The 21897-nt window shown below is 34.3% G+C and overlaps 3 protein-coding genes across 7 annotated transcripts; 2 read left to right on the top strand and 1 right to left on the bottom strand.

Annotated features, from left to right (window-relative positions):
• The first annotated feature begins 962 nt into the window (after positions 1 to 962).
• On the top strand, positions 963 to 4946 carry LOC111402474 (heterogeneous nuclear ribonucleoprotein 1-like). Of its 5 annotated transcripts, none has more exons than XM_023030817.1 (5): positions 964 to 1233; positions 1321 to 1409; positions 1692 to 1918; positions 2204 to 3398; positions 4434 to 4946. In XM_023030817.1, the coding sequence occupies exons 3-5, from the start codon at positions 1697 to 1699 to the stop codon at positions 4445 to 4447; spliced, it is 1431 nt and encodes a 476-aa protein (XP_022886585.1). In that variant the 5' UTR covers positions 964 to 1233; positions 1321 to 1409; positions 1692 to 1696; the 3' UTR covers positions 4448 to 4946. The 5 variants fall into 5 exon arrangements, with proteins under 5 accessions (XP_022886582.1, XP_022886585.1, XP_022886583.1 ...); XM_023030815.1 differs by having other exon boundaries at positions 1321 to 1440; positions 1682 to 1918; XM_023030813.1 differs by having other exon boundaries at positions 966 to 1233; positions 1321 to 1440.
• Positions 4947 to 6492: 1546 nt separating this feature from the next.
• Positions 6493 to 9037, top strand: LOC111402473 (40S ribosomal protein S8-like). The gene is made up of 5 exons (XM_023030812.1): positions 6493 to 6646; positions 6727 to 6799; positions 7445 to 7772; positions 8305 to 8477; positions 8729 to 9037. Exons 1-5 carry the CDS (start codon positions 6643 to 6645, stop codon positions 8808 to 8810), a joined length of 660 nt encoding a protein of 219 aa, XP_022886580.1. The 5' UTR covers positions 6493 to 6642; the 3' UTR covers positions 8811 to 9037.
• Positions 9038 to 11898: 2861 nt separating this feature from the next.
• Positions 11899 to 19283, bottom strand: LOC111402472 (glycerophosphodiester phosphodiesterase GDPDL3-like). Its single transcript, XM_023030811.1, has 9 exons — positions 18921 to 19283; positions 17653 to 17946; positions 16905 to 17020; positions 16303 to 16807; positions 16053 to 16091; positions 15623 to 15910; positions 14985 to 15127; positions 13266 to 13749; positions 11899 to 12506 (listed from the first exon to the last, which is right to left on the bottom strand). Exons 1-9 carry the CDS (start codon positions 19036 to 19038, stop codon positions 12208 to 12210), a joined length of 2286 nt encoding a protein of 761 aa, XP_022886579.1. The 5' UTR covers positions 19039 to 19283; the 3' UTR covers positions 11899 to 12207.
• Positions 19284 to 21897: the final 2614 nt, after the last annotated feature.

Here is a 21897-nt window from a genome sequence, read left to right as displayed (position 1 = left end):
TTTTTTTTTTTTTTAAGAACTGTTGTGGGGTGGGTTTGCCCGAAGAGGTTAGTGGACCCTAGGATTTGACAATAATCACTGGACTATCACTATACTAGAAACCAATTAACAACTGTTCTTAGTGTGGTTTAGTTGGCAATTTGCATCATTCTATGAAAGTTTGTTCGGTAAGATACACGGATTTTTATTTATTGTATAATTCGATCAGATGGTAATGTATAAGTTCGTTTGGTGGGACAAGTTCTTAATTTAAAAAAAAAATATTTACAAAGATAAATAAGTTCATTCGTGGTAACTTTAGTATTATTATTTTTTCATTATATTTCAATTAGGTAATTGTATTTTAGTTTTATTTAATTGAGTAATTATATTTTAATTTAATTGTAATTGAATAACTACACTTTAATTGAATTTCAATAGGACAACTGTGCTTTAATTTGATTTCAAATAAGGCAACTTTCTTCAATTCAACTAATTACAATCGATGACAAGTATAAATGTTAGTTGTCGAAGTAATAAGTATGAATTCATTGAAATGATCAGAGAAAAATATTTATTGACAGTTATGTCATCTATCTTCATATGTTCAAGTTATGGAGTTACTACGTAAAACGAGCACGTTTGTCTCCTATTATAAAAGAAAATATGGAGTTTTGAATATTATTTTTTAGAGAATGTGTGATTAAAATTTAAAGAAACTTTACTGGCTAGTGTGTATAATATTTTATTGTGTGAATGTGTGGTGGAGAATGTTACGGTAATAAGCAATTTAATTTATTAAAAGATGACAAATGGGACTAAATAAATATAATGAGTCAATTGAATTAAATTGGAAGTCCAAATTAATATTTGTGTAATTTTTCACTGTAACATGCATAGTATTTCAAAGCTAATCATCTGCCTCAGGCTCTCCAAATGTTCTTACACCAGATGTTGCCAAACGCTCTCCCCTCCCTCTCTCTCTTACCCATATATATATTTTTAAATATAAATATAAATATAAACAATATCTGCCCCTCATCCCAGCTAAGGAACTCCATTTCTTTTGTTTATTTAAAAGGAGTGGAATAACCAAGAAAAAGAAAGGAAGGGAAGGACCTTTGGGGGAGCTAGAGAGAGAAGAAAATGAGAGGATGAGCACATCCTCTGTTTTCATTTTTGTATAATTTCTCTCCTTAGATCTTAGTTTTTTTTTTTATCAGATTTTGTCGTCTGGGCTCCCCCCTTCCAATGGTCAGTTTTTATATTGAATTTGGAGAAAATTAGCAATCTTTTCATTTTTCATCGATCGGATTATGTATCTAAATTATGGATTTTCAGGATGGCGAGATTGAATCCTGTTTGATTATGTAGGATCCGATGATTTTCAATTAAATCCAGCATTTTCACTTGCTAATTGATCAGTATCGGTACTGCTTCCTATCTGATTTTCTGGATAAGGTGTGGTATTTTTCGTTCATTGGCTTGTAGATCCATGTTTTATGTTTTAAGTTCCCGGAAAATTGATATCAAAAGTTGCGCCTGTTAATCTCATTTTTGAATTCAACCATACACTTCATGTGCTCAGAAATTTTTTTGCTCCTCAGTACATATTCGTTTGCCAGGATTATTTTTCCTTCATCTCGTAGCTAAATTGTTTATGATGATGGAAGTTTTACTGAAATTCGTGACAAATGAATAGTGAATTGCAGGAAAGATGGAATCAGATCAAGGTAAGCTATTTATTGGTGGGATTTCTTGGGATACAGATGAGGATCGCCTCAGAGAATATTTTGGATCATATGGAGAAGTAATGGAGGCAGTGATCATGAGAGATCGTACCACAGGTCGTGCTCGTGGCTTTGGTTTTGTAGTCTTCACCGATCCTGCAGTTGCTGAAAGAGTCATTAAGGAGAAACACATGATTGATGGACGAACTGTGAGTAGTTTGTTCACGTATATCATGTCGAGACCACCATGTATTAAAAATGTAGTATGCACTGCCTGGTGTTCGTTTTTTCATAGCAAAAAATGCCTTAATGCCTTCCGTGTAGAATCCATTGTCTACCAATCTATAGTTTTAATAGGGAGGCAAAGATGTTAGGTCCCTGCAGCTTTTTAGCTGAAAATTGATAACAATAAAATTTTCTCCTCAGACTTCCTAGTCTAAGATTTTCTTCTTTAGTGTCCATTAAAGACAATTTATTTGCATTTCAAATTTCAGGTGGAAGCAAAGAAAGCTGTACCCAGGGATGATCAGCACCTGATGTATAGAACTAGTAGTAACATTCAAGGATCACCAGGTCCCGGACGAACTAAAAAAATTTTCGTAGGAGGACTAGCATCAACTGTCACGGAGGGTGACTTCAAAAATTATTTCGATCAATTCGGCACCATAACTGACGTTGTAGTGATGTATGACCACAATACTCAAAGACCACGCGGTTTTGGGTTTATAACATACGATTCAGAGGATGTAGTCGATAGGGTGTTGCATAAAACGTTTCACGAACTCAATGGTAAGTTGGTTGAGGTGAAGCGGGCAGTTCCAAAAGAATTGTCTCCAGGACCCAGCCGTAGCCCTCTTGTTGGATACAACTATAGTTTCGGTAGAGCCAATAACTTTCTAAATAGCTACGTACAAGGATATAATCTGACCTCACTGGGGGGCTATGGAGTCAGGACAGATGGTAGATACAGTCCATTAGCTGGTGCTCGAGCTGGGCTCTCCCAATTCGGTTCTCCAGCTTATGGAATGGGCTTGAATATGGATCAAGGTTTGAATTCTGGCTTTGGAGGGGGTTCGAACTTAAGTAGCAATCTTGGCTATGGGCGCCTTATGAACCCCTATTTTGGAGGTAATCAGAGCAGGTATAATACTCCCATTGGTTACAATACAGGTAGTAGCCGTGGAGATTCCCTTTTCAACTCTTCTTCCCGAAATGTGTGGGGGAATACTGGCCTGAATTCTTCTCCAAGTAATGCAAACTCAGGATCAGACTTTGGTTCTGGAAGTGGCGGTTTTGGAGTTTTTGGAAATAACAGTGAGAATTGGGGCACTTCTCATACTGCCACTCTCCTTGGGGGTAGTTCTTCTGTCTTTGGTGGAGGAAATGTTGGCTACAGAGGTGGAGAAAACAGTTTTTCATTAGCAGCCGGAGGATTTGGAAGAAATGTTGGAACATCTGTAGCCACAACATCTTCACTTACCACATCAACCGGTGGTTATGAAGGATCTTATGGGGACTTTTACCGAAGTAGCTCAGTGTATGGGGATCCAACTTGGCAAACCACATCTTCTGAGCTGAATAACTCTGGTTCATTTGGATATGGACTGGGAAATTCAGAAGATGTCGCTGCTAAAGAATCTGAGGATCCTTTGGTGGGCTATGACATTACAAATAGACAATCCAATAGAGGTAACACTGGTCATCCTGTTTTTCTACGTCTTGTACTAAAGTTTCTAGTATTTTTATCTCCTGAAAATATGTGCTCCGGCTATAGAAAATACACCCGAATGATTAAGATGAATGTTTTAGTATTATAATTATTTTTCTAGTTATGTTAGATTCCATGATAGCCCCGGTTTGTACTAATGAGATCGAGAGAGATGGGGAAGTAAGTGAAACTGTTTAAGTAAGAGTTAACTAATTGATGAATACCAGTCAATTTCCCAGATAATGTAACTCACAGTGATAACATTTTTACCTCATGTCATTAGCTTGAAAGGAGCATCATGTGGAGCCGTCTTTTGTTTGACAATATGAAAGTCCAAATCTTTTAGCTTTCTTGATTTTCGGAGATATCATAAAAGTCTCAAATATGATTCTTATTTAGTTTGAGACACCATGAATATAAAGATCAAGGATGTAATTAATTTTTTTTTTCTTTTTTAGCTCGTGTGCAGAAATATCATTGAAGTCGCCAGCTTAATTCAATTACCCTGGTCACCACTTTCATTATCATATTATTAAGAAAAAAAAAAATCGATCCAACTACTAAGAGGAGCATGAAGAAATTAATGATACTGTTTTATCTTTTGAGTTGTTCTTCTGTATTGGTTCTTCAGTCTTTGGTCCCTATGACAACCTTATGAAACAAAATGTCATAATGCTCCAGGAGAGAAACATTTTAGAAAATAGAGGCTGGAAATTATTGGGTGAAATTATTGCAACAACTATGAGAAATACTCGAATGTGTTGAATTAATGTACTTGGCAAAATGTTTTAGGTATATAAATTTTAAGGTAGTCTAGAAGTAATGTGTTAACAAACATTAACAAGCATATACGTGGGACAAAATGCACATGTTTCATAGTTATAACAAAACGTCTTTCATTGGGAATTGAAAGGGTTATGAAGATGAATAATGCCTGAAGTCACGTAAAATTTAGTTTATATCCTTCAATATATCTGTGTTATTTGATAAATTAATCTCCTTAATGGCTTCTTCAGGAATTGCTGCTTAGGAAAATTCAGTATTTGGATATCTGAAGAAAATTTTAGGTGAAGATACTTCCATAAAACACATGGACTGTAAATTTCTTACGTAAATGGAGCTGACTTGGTGCTTAGTTCAAAGTATACATGTTCAGTGCAAGCAGTTTTTCGAGGGATTTTATGCAGTTTTGGGGTTTGATTTCTACATATAACTTTGTTTCCTTTCTCTGTAATTGCTTGAGATCGCAAGATATACTCTGGAGGATCTATACTAGTTAATTTGTCTCGAGTCTCTTTGACAAGAATGTACCACTCGTATAACATCAAAAGGTAGAGATTTTTTTTTTTCTTTTTGCGTTTCTTTTTTTTTTTTTTTTTTTTTTTTTTTTTGCGTTTTTTTTTTTTTTTTTTTTTAATTTTTTTTATTGGTTGGAGTTGATGACTAGCAGAGTTTTTCCTGCTTCTGGTATTTGTATTTCTCTCAGATTGTATGTGAGGTTCTGTTTTATTTAGTGCTTATTTGGTGCAGATTTTTAGTTAATTAAAATCAATTTTTTGACCATTATTTTACTATTTCAACCATTATTTTTTAATTCTTTTCTCACAGATAAGATCTACTTTATCTCTAACAGTCAAAAAATCAATTTTCAAAATCCCTACCAAACAAGCACTTACTAGCGTGATCGCTTAGGTTCCCCTTTAATAAAATACTGAAAGTTATGATTCATTTACTGGATTTTCGACCAGTTTAGAACGCAGATTAATTTGATCGATGCACATCAGTTGCAAAATAGTGTTCATTATCCCGGGATAGAGTACGAAAGTGATTTAAGTCATATTCTGCGAGCTTTCTAATTTGATCGAGAATTCCCACAGTTATGTCAGGGATTCATTCCAGGGTTAATGCACGATAGTTTTGCACGGGTTAAATGTTTGTGATGACGTGTATGTTTTGTATGCACTATCTCGAGATTTTAACTTCTTTTTCATTTTTAATGTTGTCCAATATAGTCTAATAACGAATACCAAACAGGCCATAAGAGTTCTAATTTCATCTGCTGAGATGACATTTGAGTCATTGATTTCATAATTGTATTCCAATAAAGTCACTCTGTCTAAGTTTGTTGGCTTGACTTGGAAACATTGGGTGACCAGCTAACGAGTTTGGACAGAATGACCTGATTGAAGTAAAATTATAAATTGAGTAATCTAATTCGAAATTAGCCAACGCAGCACCTGGCAGCAGGGAATGGTATCTCGTTGAATTGTCTTGTTTAAAAGCTTTGCGATTTTATAAATGTTTCGGTGAGATTATACAATTTCACCCTAAATTTTAAGACGTTAAAGAGGATTATTAATTATTTAACTTTTTAAAGTGAACATATATCTCTGAAACGGGAATCGTCCTCGACAGAAGCTGACATCAAATGATCGTCACAATCACAATCACATATTTTTAGCATCAAAAGGTGGTCACAATCACAAACATTATAGAATTGCTTTTATGCTAATTGAGTAGGATGTTTTCCATTACGTAACTACGTCTTGCCATGGGGCTACAAAGTTTCTCCAAGCTTATGAGCATCTCCTACGGAATTCGAGATATAATAGCATATTTATATGTTTCTTGAAGCAATGAAGTGTTTGATGGTGGTTTAAGCTTCAAAATTAGTATGTTATTTTCAATTTAAGTTATGTGATCATTATGTGGTATCTTTGCACCCACCTACATTAGGTGATATAGAGGGAATGTGTCCAATGCGTCAATATGAATTATAAAATTTAAATTGAAATAGCGAAGATGTCGCTAAATCAAACTCATGACCAACACAATACATCTAACACGTTGCAAAATACAATTATAATAAATTTGATATGGCATGTCACTATTGAATATGGTTAGTGTTTACTCTAAATGAAAATTACAAAATGTTCTCTCCAATGGTGATGGTAGGCAAGAAAATTAAAAATAATAATAATAATAATATATATATGACGTAAACAAAGGACCGCTTGGATGAGGTAAACAAAGACAGAAAACATTATTCCAAACAAAAGTTGGGAGGACAATCTTGTCACTTAACCAATTAGGGTTTTGAGCGCTAGATATAAAAGCAATTCTCGCCTTCTTATTTCCCTTTTTTCGCCTAGTAGGGTTTGCATTTGCACCGCCGTTTGGGCAATTTAGGATTCAACAGAACCCTAGGGACTACAGCCGGCAACCATGGGTAATAATCCAGTTCAAATGTCGTTAACGATTAATTTCAATTTTGAAGAAAAACATGAAGGAAACTGTGTTTGTATACAGGTATTTCACGAGATTCGATGCACAAGAGGCGTGCCACCGGAGGCAAGAAGAAGGCCTGGAGGAAAAAGAGAAAGTAAGTTTCATACGTGTACTACACTGATATTTTTAAATCCCTTATCACATTGTCAGTTATTATAATTTATTAGTTTTCTGTATTTCATGTTTGTACGTAGATCATTCCTATCCTGAATTCAGTTTGTTGAATAAGTGATTGTGAAAATAGCGAGGTGCCTTTTTAATGTCTATTTAATTTCATTTTCGAGTTTGTGTAAATTGATGTTCTTTAGGATTTGATGCTGTTTCGTATAAATTTATGACGTTTTCTGTTCCTTTATGTGATTGATAGGTGACTACGAAGTTACGAAATGAATTAGTGTGAAATGTATACATCTTCAAGATGATGTCTTTTGTCAGTATTCTACAGCTTTTCTGAATTGGTGCCATATGTTATATCAGATTCTTGTCTAGATGGTTGAACTCAACTCTAAAATAAAATTTGTGTATTAGTTTATTTTTTTTACATTTTAATTACTAGCTATGAATCCATACATGCAAACATTAACTATTCTCGTTTGATAAATATATATTATTAAGAGTCAGATTATTAAATAGTTTGACTAGGACATTACAATTTAGATCTACTTTAACGCTCCCTATTACTGTATGGTTAGATTTCTAAGATATCTTTTGATTATTAACTGAATTTGACTCTTCCAAGGTATGAGCTTGGAAGGCAACCAGCAAACACAAAGTTGTCAAGTAACAAGACAGTCCGTAGGGTGAGGGTCAGAGGAGGTAATGTGAAGTGGCGTGCCCTGAGGCTGGATACAGGGAACTACTCTTGGGGACGTGAAGCTGTGACCCGGAAGACTCGTATTCTGGATGTGGTTTACAACGCGTCGAATAATGAGCTGGTAAGGACCCAAACTTTGGTAAAGAGCGCTATTGTGCAAGTGGATGCTGCACCATTCAAGCAGTGGTATTTGCAGCACTATGGAGTTGATATTGGTAGGAAGAAGAAGGCTGCTGCCAAGAAGGAAGGAGAGGTAGGAACTATCTTAGATTATTCCAGCTTTAACCTTTATAGTTTTCTCTTTTATGTGATAATAATTTTATGCTTGGTTAGTAAGCCATACGTGATTCTTTTATAGCTCTATGATTGCTTTGTACCCTATGCTTAAATGACTAATGTACTAAGATACCTATTAGCAACTGAACTGTGTAACAGAATGGATGCTATCAATGAATCTAGCTTGCAGCAATATATGTTAGTGAATGTTCAATACTTGTTCTTAAGATGCAGGGAACTAGTTGCAAAAGAGGTGTGTAAATTAGACAAGTATCAAAGAACAGTGGGTAATATACAGCATTGCACACTTTTCTTGTATATGTGTTGTTTGGTTACAAAAAAAGTATCATTTCTCTGAGAGATGAGATTTTATTGCCTAATATTGGGAGGAAATGAGATGGTTATGAACTTTGTTTGGATCCTGTGTCCAAAAGGGATAAAAATTCAGGTAAAATAGAGCAATACTTATTATCCATTATTTTGATTTTTAATGATTGAATGGTTTTCAGGAGATTGAGACTGCTGCTACTGAAGAGGCAAAGAAGAGCAACCACGTTAAGAGAAAAATTGAAAAACGTCAACAGGATCGCAAACTTGACCCACACGTGGAGGAGCAATTTGGCAGTGGCCGTTTGTTAGCTGCAATCTCCTCCCGTCCTGGCCAGTGTGGCCGTGCCGATGGGTATGTTTTATCCTCTGAATATTTTCTGTCTCTTTCTAGGCATGAACCCTGTAGTATCATTTCTATTTTACAGTTATTCAGGCTTTTGTTCGAATTAGATTTAGTAGTAGTTCTCAGAACCTTTTTTATTGGGGATCACTGGGGAACATCATAATGTATCCAGTTTTGTTAGAGCGTTAGAATTATATATAATGTATGCTTCTGATCTTAAGAAGTTAGATATTATGATATGCTTCTTATCTTGTTTTTAGGTATATTTTGGAGGGCAAGGAGTTGGAGTTTTACATGAAGAAACTCCAGAGGAAGAAAGGGAAGGGTGCTGGTGCCGCTTGAACTTTTGTGTTGCTCGTGTGAACGTTCTCCCTCCCAAAATCTCGCCCTATTTTTGTCATTGTTGTTCTCCCTGCTATGGGATGAGTAAGTTTGAGCTTTTCTAGTGTTGGGTTGAACTATTAATTGTTACACTAGTGAATTTTTTCGAGGAGGATTATGTTCATTTCTGTTCTCGTTCTCGTTCTCGTTCAGTGATAGCATTGATGGAAACAGAATTAAGATCTCAACTATTCCTAGTTCATTTTAGTGAACAAGAAAATATTGATCTTCAATTATTTATAATATAGGAATATAATAAGTCGGATCAGGAGAAATAATTGAGATCGATTGCTAAGTTCCTTATCCAATTTTATAACGTGCATGCAGAGAAACAGACAGATCATTTAACAAGAGTTTTTCGCAAGTAGCTTTGTGGCAAGATATGTACAAAATGTTTGTAACGTGCTTTTTTCCTCAACAGAATTCAGTATTAGATTGTACTAAACATTATAATGGCCAATTCTAAATTAGGTTTCTTATTATTCCTAATCAAACACAATTAATAAAATTGAAAAGCTGCTAATAAATCCTCCAATATAATGGACAAGAACGGACCCAAAATTTATGCTGCCCATATCGATGCCCATACCATTCCCGATATGGCTAATAAAAATGTTGAATAAGTTTAGCGTGTGTTTGGGAGCAATTGTCAAAAATCAACAAGTGATTTTCCTGTCAAATCATCCTGAAATCCTTGAGTATGGTGCATTTATTACTCAAATATATTCTCATATTTGCCCTCAAATTGATTTTGGTAGGTGGGTTGTTGGTTGTATATAATTAAAGGTCAATTTTGGAAAAGTAGAGCATTATGTGGTCTGCTACTGTCAGGAAAATCTATAGGCTTTGAAATAAAAAAAATGGCTAACGGTCAAATTTGTAATTAAAAGTTGCTTAAAATTGTTCCCAGACGTACACTAAATAGGCACCCCTTACAAGACATCCATCACAAATTACTATAGTGGAAAAATCAAGAACTGGATCGATAACTTGGTAATGTACTACATTATCTTTAGAGTTAAATTTCACCATTTCTGAAACATTGACGTCATATGCTGTTATTGTTGATATCCTGTTGAACTTTGAACTTTTACTTTTCCAGTTCAATGCTCGAGACAAGTTTAAAAATATTGCAAAATAGCATTGTGGAATTGCACAAACTTAACACCAATACTTTCAAAATAAGTACAAAACAAGACGGCAATCAACATGAAAGTTCAATAGAAAAACAGAAGGTATTTACCCTCAGAAGATTCATTAGAACCCTCCTGTCATCCTTGGAGCTTACATAACGTATCATCACGCTAGAAGTTGAGTGATCGAGCAAAACATCTCCTAGAAGCTGAACATCAACATTGGCCAGCACAAAAAGGAACTTTCTTCGTTCCTAATAAGTCTAAGAGCAAATGTAGCTTTGGTTAGATTTGAATGGGTCGTTAAAACTCATTTTCTCATTACTTTGTGCCTCTCATTTAAGGGAGAAGTTCCATTTTTTGGTTGATTATAGGGCGAAAAGAAATAGGTGTAGCAGAGATTGCATTTTCTCATTACTTTGTGTCTCTTTTGGAGAAGTTCCATTTTTTGGTTGATTCTAGGGCGAAAAGAAAGAGGTGTAGCAGAGATCGCGTTGGGAGTCCTACTACACTTAAAGTCAACTTCAATTATTTTTGATAAATGTAACATTTTTATTTCTTGAATTTTAAAGACTGAGCACATGTTTGTTAGGCAGTACTATACAAGATCATACATAGTGATGAAACTGTAGAGTTGAAATAACAAGAGAGTACATGGGATTGCTTGTAAGCACCTTAAGTAACTTATTTTCACGTGCATTCAAAATAGCTCATTAAATGAATGGTCGAGCAAGAAAATGAGAATTGAGCATACCCAACTATAGATTCCAGTGAGAAACTCTGCAACTGTGGACTTTGCCATTGAATTATGTTGAAGTGGCAATTAAGAGACAAAAGGGTACAATTAGTAATTCGAAGAATTCTGAATTTTAGACAACATTTTTTTTAATTCAAATTCTCATTGTCAAACTATCAAAATCTGATATTAATCTCAACCAAACATGGGCTAAAGATTAATTCACGGATAAGTAGTCCTTATGAGCATAACTTGAGATTCCTCAAGTCACATGTAGAACCGCATTTGGAGATGTAAAGGAGATAAAAGTCCCATTAAGATAGCACCATGATTGGCATCTTTTCGTGGGTAAAGTTCATGGATCTTGCCCATGCTTCAATTTTCTGTACAAAATTATGTGATTTTTTCTACTCTTTACATGCTTTTCAACCATATTATTTCGAATTTCATAATTCATCCCTTCTCCACCAAACATCTGTTTTCGCATTAATTACCACTAATTTAGGCACCCAATTTTATAAATAACTGCAATCATGCTACATGTACACTTTATTTGACATCAAGTTTGATATTGTGCCATGTGTCGCAGCATGAGTGGCCAATTTTAAAATAACACACTTTCCCGTCCGTTCATTTTTGAATTTCCAATTGATGTGAAACTCCATGTACAACATGTTACAAGGAGAGCATTATTCAAATCACTAGTGTATAACTCGATATTTTGTAAATATTTGAAAACGATTGTCGGAGCATATGGCATCGTAATTGTTAAAATTAATGTCATATTTAGCGGAAAATTGAACCAAATAAAGAGAACCCATTTCAATTTCTTTTCTGTGAATCAACTGTTGAAATTTTATGAGTTAATTATTATTTTTTATATATTGTGCTAACACATAATATTTTCGTTGCGAGACTTGAATTAATAACATTTTTCATCTCAACTTGAATTACCGCTAAACAGTAAACTAAAAAATATTTATATATTCTATGCCCAATATTATTCAATACTATTTAATAAAGAGGAAAGCTAAATCATCTTGCGTAACATTTTCAATACTTGGTGTGAAATAACAAGGATTTTCATTTCATGTAGCATTGTTGAAGACGCAATTTAAATAAATACAATTAACAATTTAAATGAATACATATAACCATTCAAGCCTAGTTAACACGGTATCAACAAAAGATTTGAGTTCAAATCTCGTCACCATTCATTTTATAGAATTCACCCATTAACATTGGAAACGTTGAAATGTAAGAATGGTGTTCTCGTACACAAGATGACTGCACCAACAAAAATTTACAAAATGAACAAGAGATGTTATTCAACGTAAAGAATAAATCGCATAAATGATCTCGTAAGCTTACTGCCAATCTCCTCTGCGGAAAATCATGGCCGAAGTGTCCGATGTTTGATTCCAGAATGTCCAATGAGGTCAATTACAGATAAGCAAACGAGGAAAAAAACAAGGTAGTCGAGGTTGTCTCAGCAAAGCAATAGGGTCGCAAGGACAGCAATGCAACTTAGGATCATGCTTGCAACAATTGTAGGCTGTCCATTTCGTGGTGCGGGACCTGGTGCTGTAGAGCTGTTGCCAGTATCCGTGGTTGGGGGCTTTTCCACAACGGCAGGGAGAGGTGGTTCAACCACATCGTTCTCCGAAAGGATCGGGTTTGGAGCCTCGGCCGGTGGCAAAAATTGAGGTGCCATAAGTGAAATAAGGCTGCCGGGTAGCACAGGGCTCATGTATAGCGGTACTTCTTTATACCCTAAACATCGGTTCCCTGGGAATAGTACAAAACGACAAATGCTATAATCACTAGAAGTGTGAAGAGAGGATGTGTTAATGACATCCAATTAGGAGGAGCCAATCCAATAATAGGTAAAAACGAAAATTAAATATAAAAAGAATTCGTTGGCATAAGACATGTTGCAACAATCACGTTGCGACCTAAAAAAACGAAAACAAAAATTATCTTACACTACTAAAAGGTGTATTTTACAATTAAAGTATCAATTACTTTACGGATGGAGCTTAATGAAATTATATTATCGGTACAGCCAGAATGGAAGGTGATAATTGACTTTTGTGCCTTTAGTGTATGAAATGTATTAATTAATTTGCATGATTCATAATTCATAATTTTATAACAACAACAATAATAATATGTATAGATCACCAGTCAAATTAAGGTTTAAAGACACGCCTATTCAAAATTCACTTCAACTCTAACGTGCAAGGAATAACTTTTGGCTAAGAAACAAGAAAACAAAATCTCTGTCCCTGTTCTCGTGTAATGATGTTGGCTATAAGTTGACCAGAAATGTGAATGGGTGCATGCTAAGCTCAGGCCTAAGAGAGCACACAGAGGTGAAGTTAAGGTGAAATCAACTACATTCAAGATCAAAAGGCCTAAAGAATTGCGGTGGTACTATAAAACTGGATAGATATGGCTTGCTTAGACTATCATTTCCAGACTCCTAAGAGAACACACTGCATAAATGAAAAAGGAAATAAATAAAAAGTACAGCAATAAACTTACTTTTATACTTAACTGCTGTTGCAGGGAAGTCTGTAATGACACCATTAATTTCCATAACAGAAACATGTGTGTTGATCTCCACGTAAGGGTCGGAGAAGAAATCCCAGGGTTGAGACACGAACTCATTTCTGAATAATTGCACATAAACATGGAGTCCAAAGGCCTGAAGCTTTGGGACCACATCCGTTTGCGAAGTAAGAAATGCCTTATCCACAGGAAATACAGATCTTTTTGTGATGACTACAGAACTGGCGAATTTTTTGATCTCCGAAATTGTTGAGTTTGTGATGTCACGGATATCCTCATTGACCAAGTAAACAAACTCATAATTGCTTCTACTCTTGAACTTTCTCAAAACAGCACTATCACTAGATTTTACCATAATTTTTTTAGCTGTCTGATTATTGTAACCAGTTTTGCTCAAAGCATCCAAAACTGCATCAGTTACACCTAGTCCCTGTTTTTCGGCTAGGTAACCAGCATGCTGTAAAATAGGACCCAGAATGAGGTGCAGTGATTTAAACCCTCCAACAGATCAAGTAAAACATTTCAAGAACTAATAATATGTCCGATCATGGTTTGAAGACTGTAAATCATAGCTAGAACAGACACTGGTATTTAATATGCAAGCAAGACACATGGAATTAAGTTTTGATTTGAATAGACTCATCGTCTTGGCAATTCTTAGCCAAGGAGCGTGATCTCACACAAGACTTGGGGAGCATGCTAAACTTACTTGACATATTGCCTAATTACATGAGTCAGTGAACATGTCAAGTGTATTATTTATTCTAAAACTTAATTATTTAGTTTAATTAAAACTTTTTAAGCTCAGCAAAAATACACACAGCTAGGAAACACCAACAGGGACACAGTGTCGGTCAGGCAATATGTCGACGACATGTCTAACTGCACAAAATCGAATAAAAAATTTGGACACGCCTCTTGGCATTTCAGCTGCATGTCGGTGCCTCACTGGCCCCGGGAGGGTGTCAGTGCATTCTAGACAAAGTATTCCGCAATGAACCATCACAAGAAACAGTAAACAAGTTATGTCAGCATAATATTTATTCTATAATTTATTTACTTAGTATCGCTTGATGAACCATTTTGAGAAATGGTGAACAAGTTATGTAGAACCTAATAATGAGATACTAAAGCAACTGGCTATTGGGAGGAGTGAGGACATACCCGATTAGATGCAATTTATACTACGTTTGTGATTGATACTCCTCTCAATGAGATCAACAGAGCTGAGACTGATATTATGATAGCCTTTGTTATTTCTTCTATCATCAATTTTTTACATAGATAATAGTGGGCAGAAAATTCATTGAACCAAATGGTAGTAAATTTCTGATTGGAGAATTAATTAAAAGCTGTATAAAATTACGCTTTCTTATTTTCTCACAGATAAACTTCTCTCTAACGATCCATTCATCTGAATTGAGATTGTCTCAATTTTTCGAAGTACATCATGCTTTAGAATTAGTCTAAAAACTTCTTTTATTGGAAATTAAGTTGATAGTTTAAAAGATCATGTTCCCTACATCTTATTTCCAAACTGCAGTTAGTCATGAATTTTCAAACCTAGTGATCAAATAATATGGACGGGGTGCTTCTGCACAAGTAAATGTTGAATGGGCAAGCACATGCATTATTTACAAGATTCTGTTCTTAAAAATAAGAATCCAGACTACTTGCATTGAGCAAACTCACCTCTATGCTGATTAAGACACCAGAGACAGAAGATGCATTTCTTGCAAAAGCCAAAAAATCAGACAACTGCATAAAGTTCCCATCATTTCTGGCTTTTGGATTTCGATATAACGAAAAGTTTGCGTATGGATTGTATATAGCAGCTGCAGTGAAAACAAAAATATATTATTACAGTTTTAATAACTATTTTCAAATACAGCTAACATCTCTGGAATGAAAACTGCACCCGAGAAGACATCAATTAAATAGCAAGATAACAAATCTGAAAATAAGTAAGAGGAGAAACTGCATAGTTAAGGAGGGTAATAGTCTTGATGAAAGTTGAAAGGCATGCCCCTAACCGGAATTTCCAACATACGGTAAACCTCAATATCTTTAAAATACTATAAAATACAGAAGAGCTCTGTCACAGAGACCTGATATCCATGTATGTAGGAGGCCCCGGAAAGATCATGATTTTCAAAATTAAGCCCCAGTCAACCTAAACCCAATCTGAGCTGGACATGGCAATAAGCTTATTCATTTTTCAACTTTTGAAGTCAATCCCTCCATTGGCAAGTCCATGTATACATTTTTGCTAAAAATAATGTGAATATCAAGTTAGGAAAGCCATAGTATAGATGATAAGTTTCACTTACGCCTCAAGGTGCTATGAATTTGGCTCCACGTGAGATTATAGGTGTATATTCCACCGTCAATGCTAAGATCTGGATTACTTGTGGCCAGGTTGCTGAAGTCTGTTTCATCAACATTAGTTCTCTCTCTGAGATTGATAGATCCCAAGCAAAAAGCTATCCCATCGTTTGTCATTTGAACAGGACAATCAAGAACATCTACGCCATCTGATATAGCTTTACTATATGCCTTGTCAGTACAGCCAGGATAGTCGCCGCTTGCTCCTTCCAAGGAGATAACCGAAAGGTTTACTGAACCAAACAGAGAGCAGAATAATCTGTTAACCTCAAAACGTTACAAATATAGTGGATTGAAAAAATATCCGGAGCAAGTGAAACTAAGGAAAATAATATCCAAACTTCAAAGCAGGGAAGTCCAGATGTTAGTGCTTACCTTGTTCCTTTCCATTTCTGCCCATGTGCGAGAAGCAATCTGCAACAAAGAATAAATTAGATGTTGGAAGATATCATCCAGAGTCAAAACACCGTGGTTTTATAAATATTAGCTAGTGAAAATAATACATTCTAAATTGCCAAACAAAACCTAAATTTACAGATATTGATGATTCCTCCATTCAGTTTAGATAGGACAACTTAACTAACGGAACAAATGATGAAATTTAGTCAAATAGCTTGCAGCTTACCTATGGCTTCAGATGGAGTTATTGGGAAGTCGGAGAGTACACCATCAACAGAAAAGTCTCTGTTGTCAATGTAACTGAGATACTCAGCAACAGGGTCATAACTGTAGTTATAGGGTAAATGTGCATCATCATTTAAAAAATCTGATGCAAACACTTCTAGACCAGCTTTATGAGCATCAGAAACAACAGAAGTATGAGGCTGTAAATATAGACTGTTGTCTACAGGCCAGATGTAATATTTAGGAACAAGAATTCCTGAGGCAAATGTTTTGATAAATGTTAGATTCCTCAAAAGTGAGTCATATGTTTGGTTGGTTAAAGGCTCCACCTCATCAGGTGCCAGAAACTGAAATATGAGTTTTGTTCGACTTGTTCTGAATCGTGCAATGATACTTCTCAAGAAGTTCACCTCTGGTGATGAAATATAATTAACGATAACGCGTCTAGACAGAGAAATAATGAAGGTTCTCATACTCAGATTATGTTGGCTGAAGAAGGCATCATGCTGCAAAGGATATGACAAAAATATGGATCATTATTTAGTCATCATAATATCTGGTACAAAATTTTAAATATGATAAAAAATGATTTGATATGAGTACCTGAACATTCAACCACAAACTCGGCGGTTTTACTAAGCCAACAACATCTTCAACACCAAGAATCTGCTGTGGAGTGCCATCAAAATTAGGGGCCCGAGAATAGATTCTCTGTTTCACTGTCCCCAGTATTAAAGATAGTCAGAATGCAAGCATTAATATAATATCGAGTAACTTCATCACAATTATAAAAAATTATTTACTAAGCAGAGCTACCCTACGAAAATCTTCAAAACAATGGTTTTTCAACGAATGAAAAGCAAAATTCTATATTATTAAATTGATGGAACAATTTCACCAACCCAAACGCTTGCCGAAGTAGACAATTTTGTTTTATTTCATGAGAAGCAAAAATATACTGGCAGCTATAAAAAAGCGATGGCAGATTCAATTGGCTTATGAAACTGTTTGAAGAAAACATCCAATTACTATTATTTTCGCAAATCACTCGTTACTCTAAGCATGTCCCTTGAAAGATTCAAAGATGCATATAAATTTGCAAGCATTAAGATGTAACGATGAAATAATGTATACTACGATGGGACCCATAAACTGAGGCCCCGTTTGATAGCCATTTTTTCGAAAATGCATTTTTCTCTCTCATCTTTTCAACCACACATTCTTCATTAAAATAATATTACACGTAAATAAAAAACTTTTCATTATTTCTCAACCACACATTTCACATCAATTTACTATTCTAAAATGCATTTTTACATAAAAATGTCTATCAAACACCCCCTGAACTTACAATTGACAGGTTCAAGGTCGTTGAAGGTAAAATCAACAGAAAACCATCCTCGCATAGGAACCCCGTTCACAGGGTAGGCGTTGCTCCCGTTCTTGAAAATATCATCGATGTTAGAGCCATTTTCAAGCCTAAGATCTGGAAAGCAGATTCCAGATCCATCTTTCGTAAGTTGAACGTCACACCATACAACTACATTGGGTAAGCCAATACTAACTGCTAGTTGATAAGCATATTGACCAGAATCAGGAAACATGCCCGAAAATCCACCTCTAGCTATGACTAAAGGTGGGTCTCCTGAAAAAGCAACAAAAAGATAAGTTCTTTATAATAAGGAAGCTGAGATAGTCACTGTGATTAAAGACTTGAAGGGACACAGAATTATATGATTCAGTTATTTAGCTATGATAAGGAAAAAAAAAAACTGTGGATAAATAAGAAATAAATCTCTATAGTTTCATCAACATATACAGACGAATGTCAAGGTTCAGATATTGCAGCTGCACAGAATTAAATGTGACAAATTGACTACAAACTAGACTCTAGCAGATAGATTTTATATCTAGCTTTTGATCCTTTATTTCGGAACAATAATTAAAATAAGGCACTGCTATAAAATTGAATATAGTAACATGAAAGTTATTCAAGTCTTCAATGGATTCTTCGGTCAGACGGGATCGCCAACTTCGACCTTGCTAAATTTTACTTTCACAGTTACGTAGGGATTACTGAAAGTTTGTGCATTTTCCATTGGCTTATTACTAACGAAACATAGTAAGACCATTACAAACTCAGGTTGAAGTTAAAATATATCTTGCTTAAAAAAATCAATATTTTCATAAAGCACCCAAATCTTAGTGTTTAAATGACTTCCTAACCCTTCTTCACAAAACAATACCCCACCGTCTACACGAACACCTTACAATGGGAATCGTGGATTTTGCAATAGGGCGGCAACAATAACAAATTTTTAGAAAACAAGAGGACACAAAAATAAAATTTTAAGCAAGACTTGGTATGCTTGTAAACTTTTGGGAGAAATCAGTCAAATCGCTGTAAACAAAAATAAATCATCCAAATCTTTAGCATTCTACTTACACTAGCCCTCGCATTTTTTTACACCAAAAACAACACAAAAGCCCACGAATCCTAATTCAATATTTCCTTTTCCATATCCGAGAAAAATCACTGAAAAGGATGCAGAAAACACAAAAACGTACATGGGTACACACAGACACGCACATATGCGGAAAGAGACAGAGATCTCGTACCCTTAAGTGTTTGCCATCTACTTGTGTTGTTCCTAGATCCTTGAGCAGCAACTAAAGCCGCCAAGGAGCTAAGTAGAACAACTGAAAACAGGCAAACTAGAAACTGCTGCTTATACATTACCGCCGGCAAAACTTTCGCCTGAAAATTTACTCCGAGCACAAATTATACTTCTGATTGAACAATTTCAGCTTCTTCAGATTATTATCGAAAAAATGTGAAGCAGATTAATTATTACAGTACAAGGAATGGAGAGAGAAAGGTTGAGAGAGAAATTTTTTGGGGTTAATTGAAGTTGGCAGCGTGGTGTGTAAGGCGTTTGTCTGAGAGAGAGTTTTATGGCGTTTTTTATTTCTGTTTTTTGTTGTGCGATACGAAATTAGAAATTTTTAATTTGATTAATAAATAAATTATGTAATAATTGAAGCCAGTAGTTTCTGACGCGTTTCGATAGGTTTGTCTGAAGACTGAAGAGGCTCCGTCGGTGCGCCGAGTCATAAGTTGATGTGTTAATGTATATTTTAAAGTCAACATGATATATATTATTTTAATTTAAAATTTTCACAAATTCATTTTCAATTCACACGTTATTTTAATAAATTAATAATATATTTTGATTTACAATTTTTTTTTAACATTTTGACTATATATATATGTAACAACTTATTCTCGAAAAATCTACGTAAAAAAAGATCTAATAAAACATTTTACAGATTAAATTATCAATGTCTTCATTACTTCTATGTTTGAATTATTTAAGATATTGGAGATATCAATTATATAATTTATTACTTAGAGGAATAAAGTGTTCTATAGCGGAAGGAAATTGAAATAAGTATTGAAAATAGTTAAAAAAAAAAATTGACATAATTGATGATGTTGAAAAGTGTTAAAGGATTAGGGAATATATTCTCATAGTAAAATGGTAGAATCCACTACAATATATGCATGACTCTATAAAGGTGTAATAAACAACTTTACTAATGATATCAGTTGTCTGTTAAAAAATTGTTGACATATCATATAATATTTTTTATTTATGTGAAATGTCGTAAGAGTAATAAAAATAGGCAGAAATTTATGTTCAAGAAAATGGTCATAACTCAACACAATCATAATAAAACTCACCAAATTGCCAAATTTTGCAATAAATGTCAAAAAAAAAAAAAAAGTAGCAAAATCCCAAAACTCTGAGAATTCACCCCGAAAAATAGAAAATAAAATGAAATATGAATAAGTAGCAGCGGCTTAAGCTGGTAAGTCCAAGCCGGAGGTGAAACGACTAAGCCGAATTATAACTGGAGACAGGCTGGCAAACAACCGCGACACGGATCAGCGTACACTGCCAGCCAGGCAAGCAAGCAAACTACAATAGTTGGTGCATTACATGACGCGGATTCGCAGAAATGTGAAAACGGGTCACTTACCGGCCCCATTATACGTGAGTCCGACCCGGGAATCTAATTTTGGATGTTTGTAGATAGATGTGAAATTGGTGAGAATGGACGGCTGTCGACGGAGTCAATGTATAAACTGCAAAATCGATATAAATGGATTGCTCAAGCATTTATTATTACAATTTAAAAAAATATATATATTACTCTTTTATAAATATATGGAGTGATTTACGCGTTTAGATTTTTCTTTATGTTGTCTAATTCTACTTTTAATAGAAAATATAATCTTAATCCACCTTTCAATATGCCAAATGCAGCCTTAAGCAAGCTTGCATCTAACTAAAAAAAAAAAAGGTAAAGATTTGACCAATCAAAACAAAATAATAGTAATTTATTTACCTTTGACTGATTCTTAAGCTAGAAAATTGTCTAATACATTGGCCAAATAAGATCCCGTTTTATAGAATTTATTAGGAAATAATAAATTATTGAATAACATTTTTTGGAGAATATGTGATTAAAAATTAAGAAGACTTTATTAGTTTATATGTGGATTATTCTATTGTATGAATATTTGGTGAAAAATGATCTGTAGCGAACATTTAATTTTTTAAATAATAACAAATAGAGGTTAAAATTATGGTTACTAGATTCATTATTAAATTTTCAAATATTATATTTGTTACAAAATTTGAATGACTCTACAATGTGAAAGTCGTAACAAAAATGGAATAACTTTACAATGTCAAATCGATGTTTTTTTTCTTTTTTAGTTTTGTATTTATTTACGACGTAATGAACAATTGACCTATATATATAATTTATTGTAATTATATTTTTATTAGTGAATAATCTTTATACCTATGACATTGTAATTATTATTACTATTGTATTTCTTGCAACATTGATTCTTTCCTATAATATAAATACATGACTTTGACTCTCAAAAAAATACACACAAATTTATTGACTTTTTAATATTATTTTCCCTTGTTCTCTTTATTTTTATAATTGAATTATTATTATTTATTTAAATTCATAGGACAAGCAAAGGAATGATGGGACATTTTGATGATTAGAGGAAGAGCACTAATGCCCGCGTGGGTGGGTCCCGTTGAATTGTTCTGAAGAAGGAACAAAGGGGTTTTTTTTCCCTCAGATTTAATGATAAATTATTTTATTATCCATAATTAAGAATAATATTTTATATTTGTTGTCGGGTGGTTTTATTTTTATTTTAATATCTCTATAGAAGATTTATTGTATGGTCAACCTTCTAGATGCCCCTTGATGCAACAATTATAATAATTTGCTCCCGTTTGATCCCCATTATTTCAAATTTTAATGAATAGAATAGTATTTTTTAGAAGAATGAATGGTTAGAAAAGAGGAATAAATTTTCAAATAGGATAGAAAAAAATTAAAATTAATTTAATGGAGACAATTTTGAGTATAAAGAAGTTCGTATTCTTCTTTGATCCATCCAATTACCCTATTCTCCGTGGAACATGGGGACCGACCAAACAAGAGGAACTGAGGGCCCATAGAGAATGGAATGAGAGAGAACAGGACAAAGTTGTCA

Source organism: Olea europaea, chromosome 10 (assembly GCF_002742605.1).
Source record: "Olea europaea var. sylvestris chromosome 10, O_europaea_v1, whole genome shotgun sequence".
In the NCBI taxonomy this organism is placed as follows: Eukaryota; Viridiplantae; Streptophyta; class Magnoliopsida; order Lamiales; family Oleaceae; genus Olea; species Olea europaea.
Note: the sequence above shows the minus strand (reverse complement) of the source record. Positions and strands in the feature narration are given on the sequence as shown.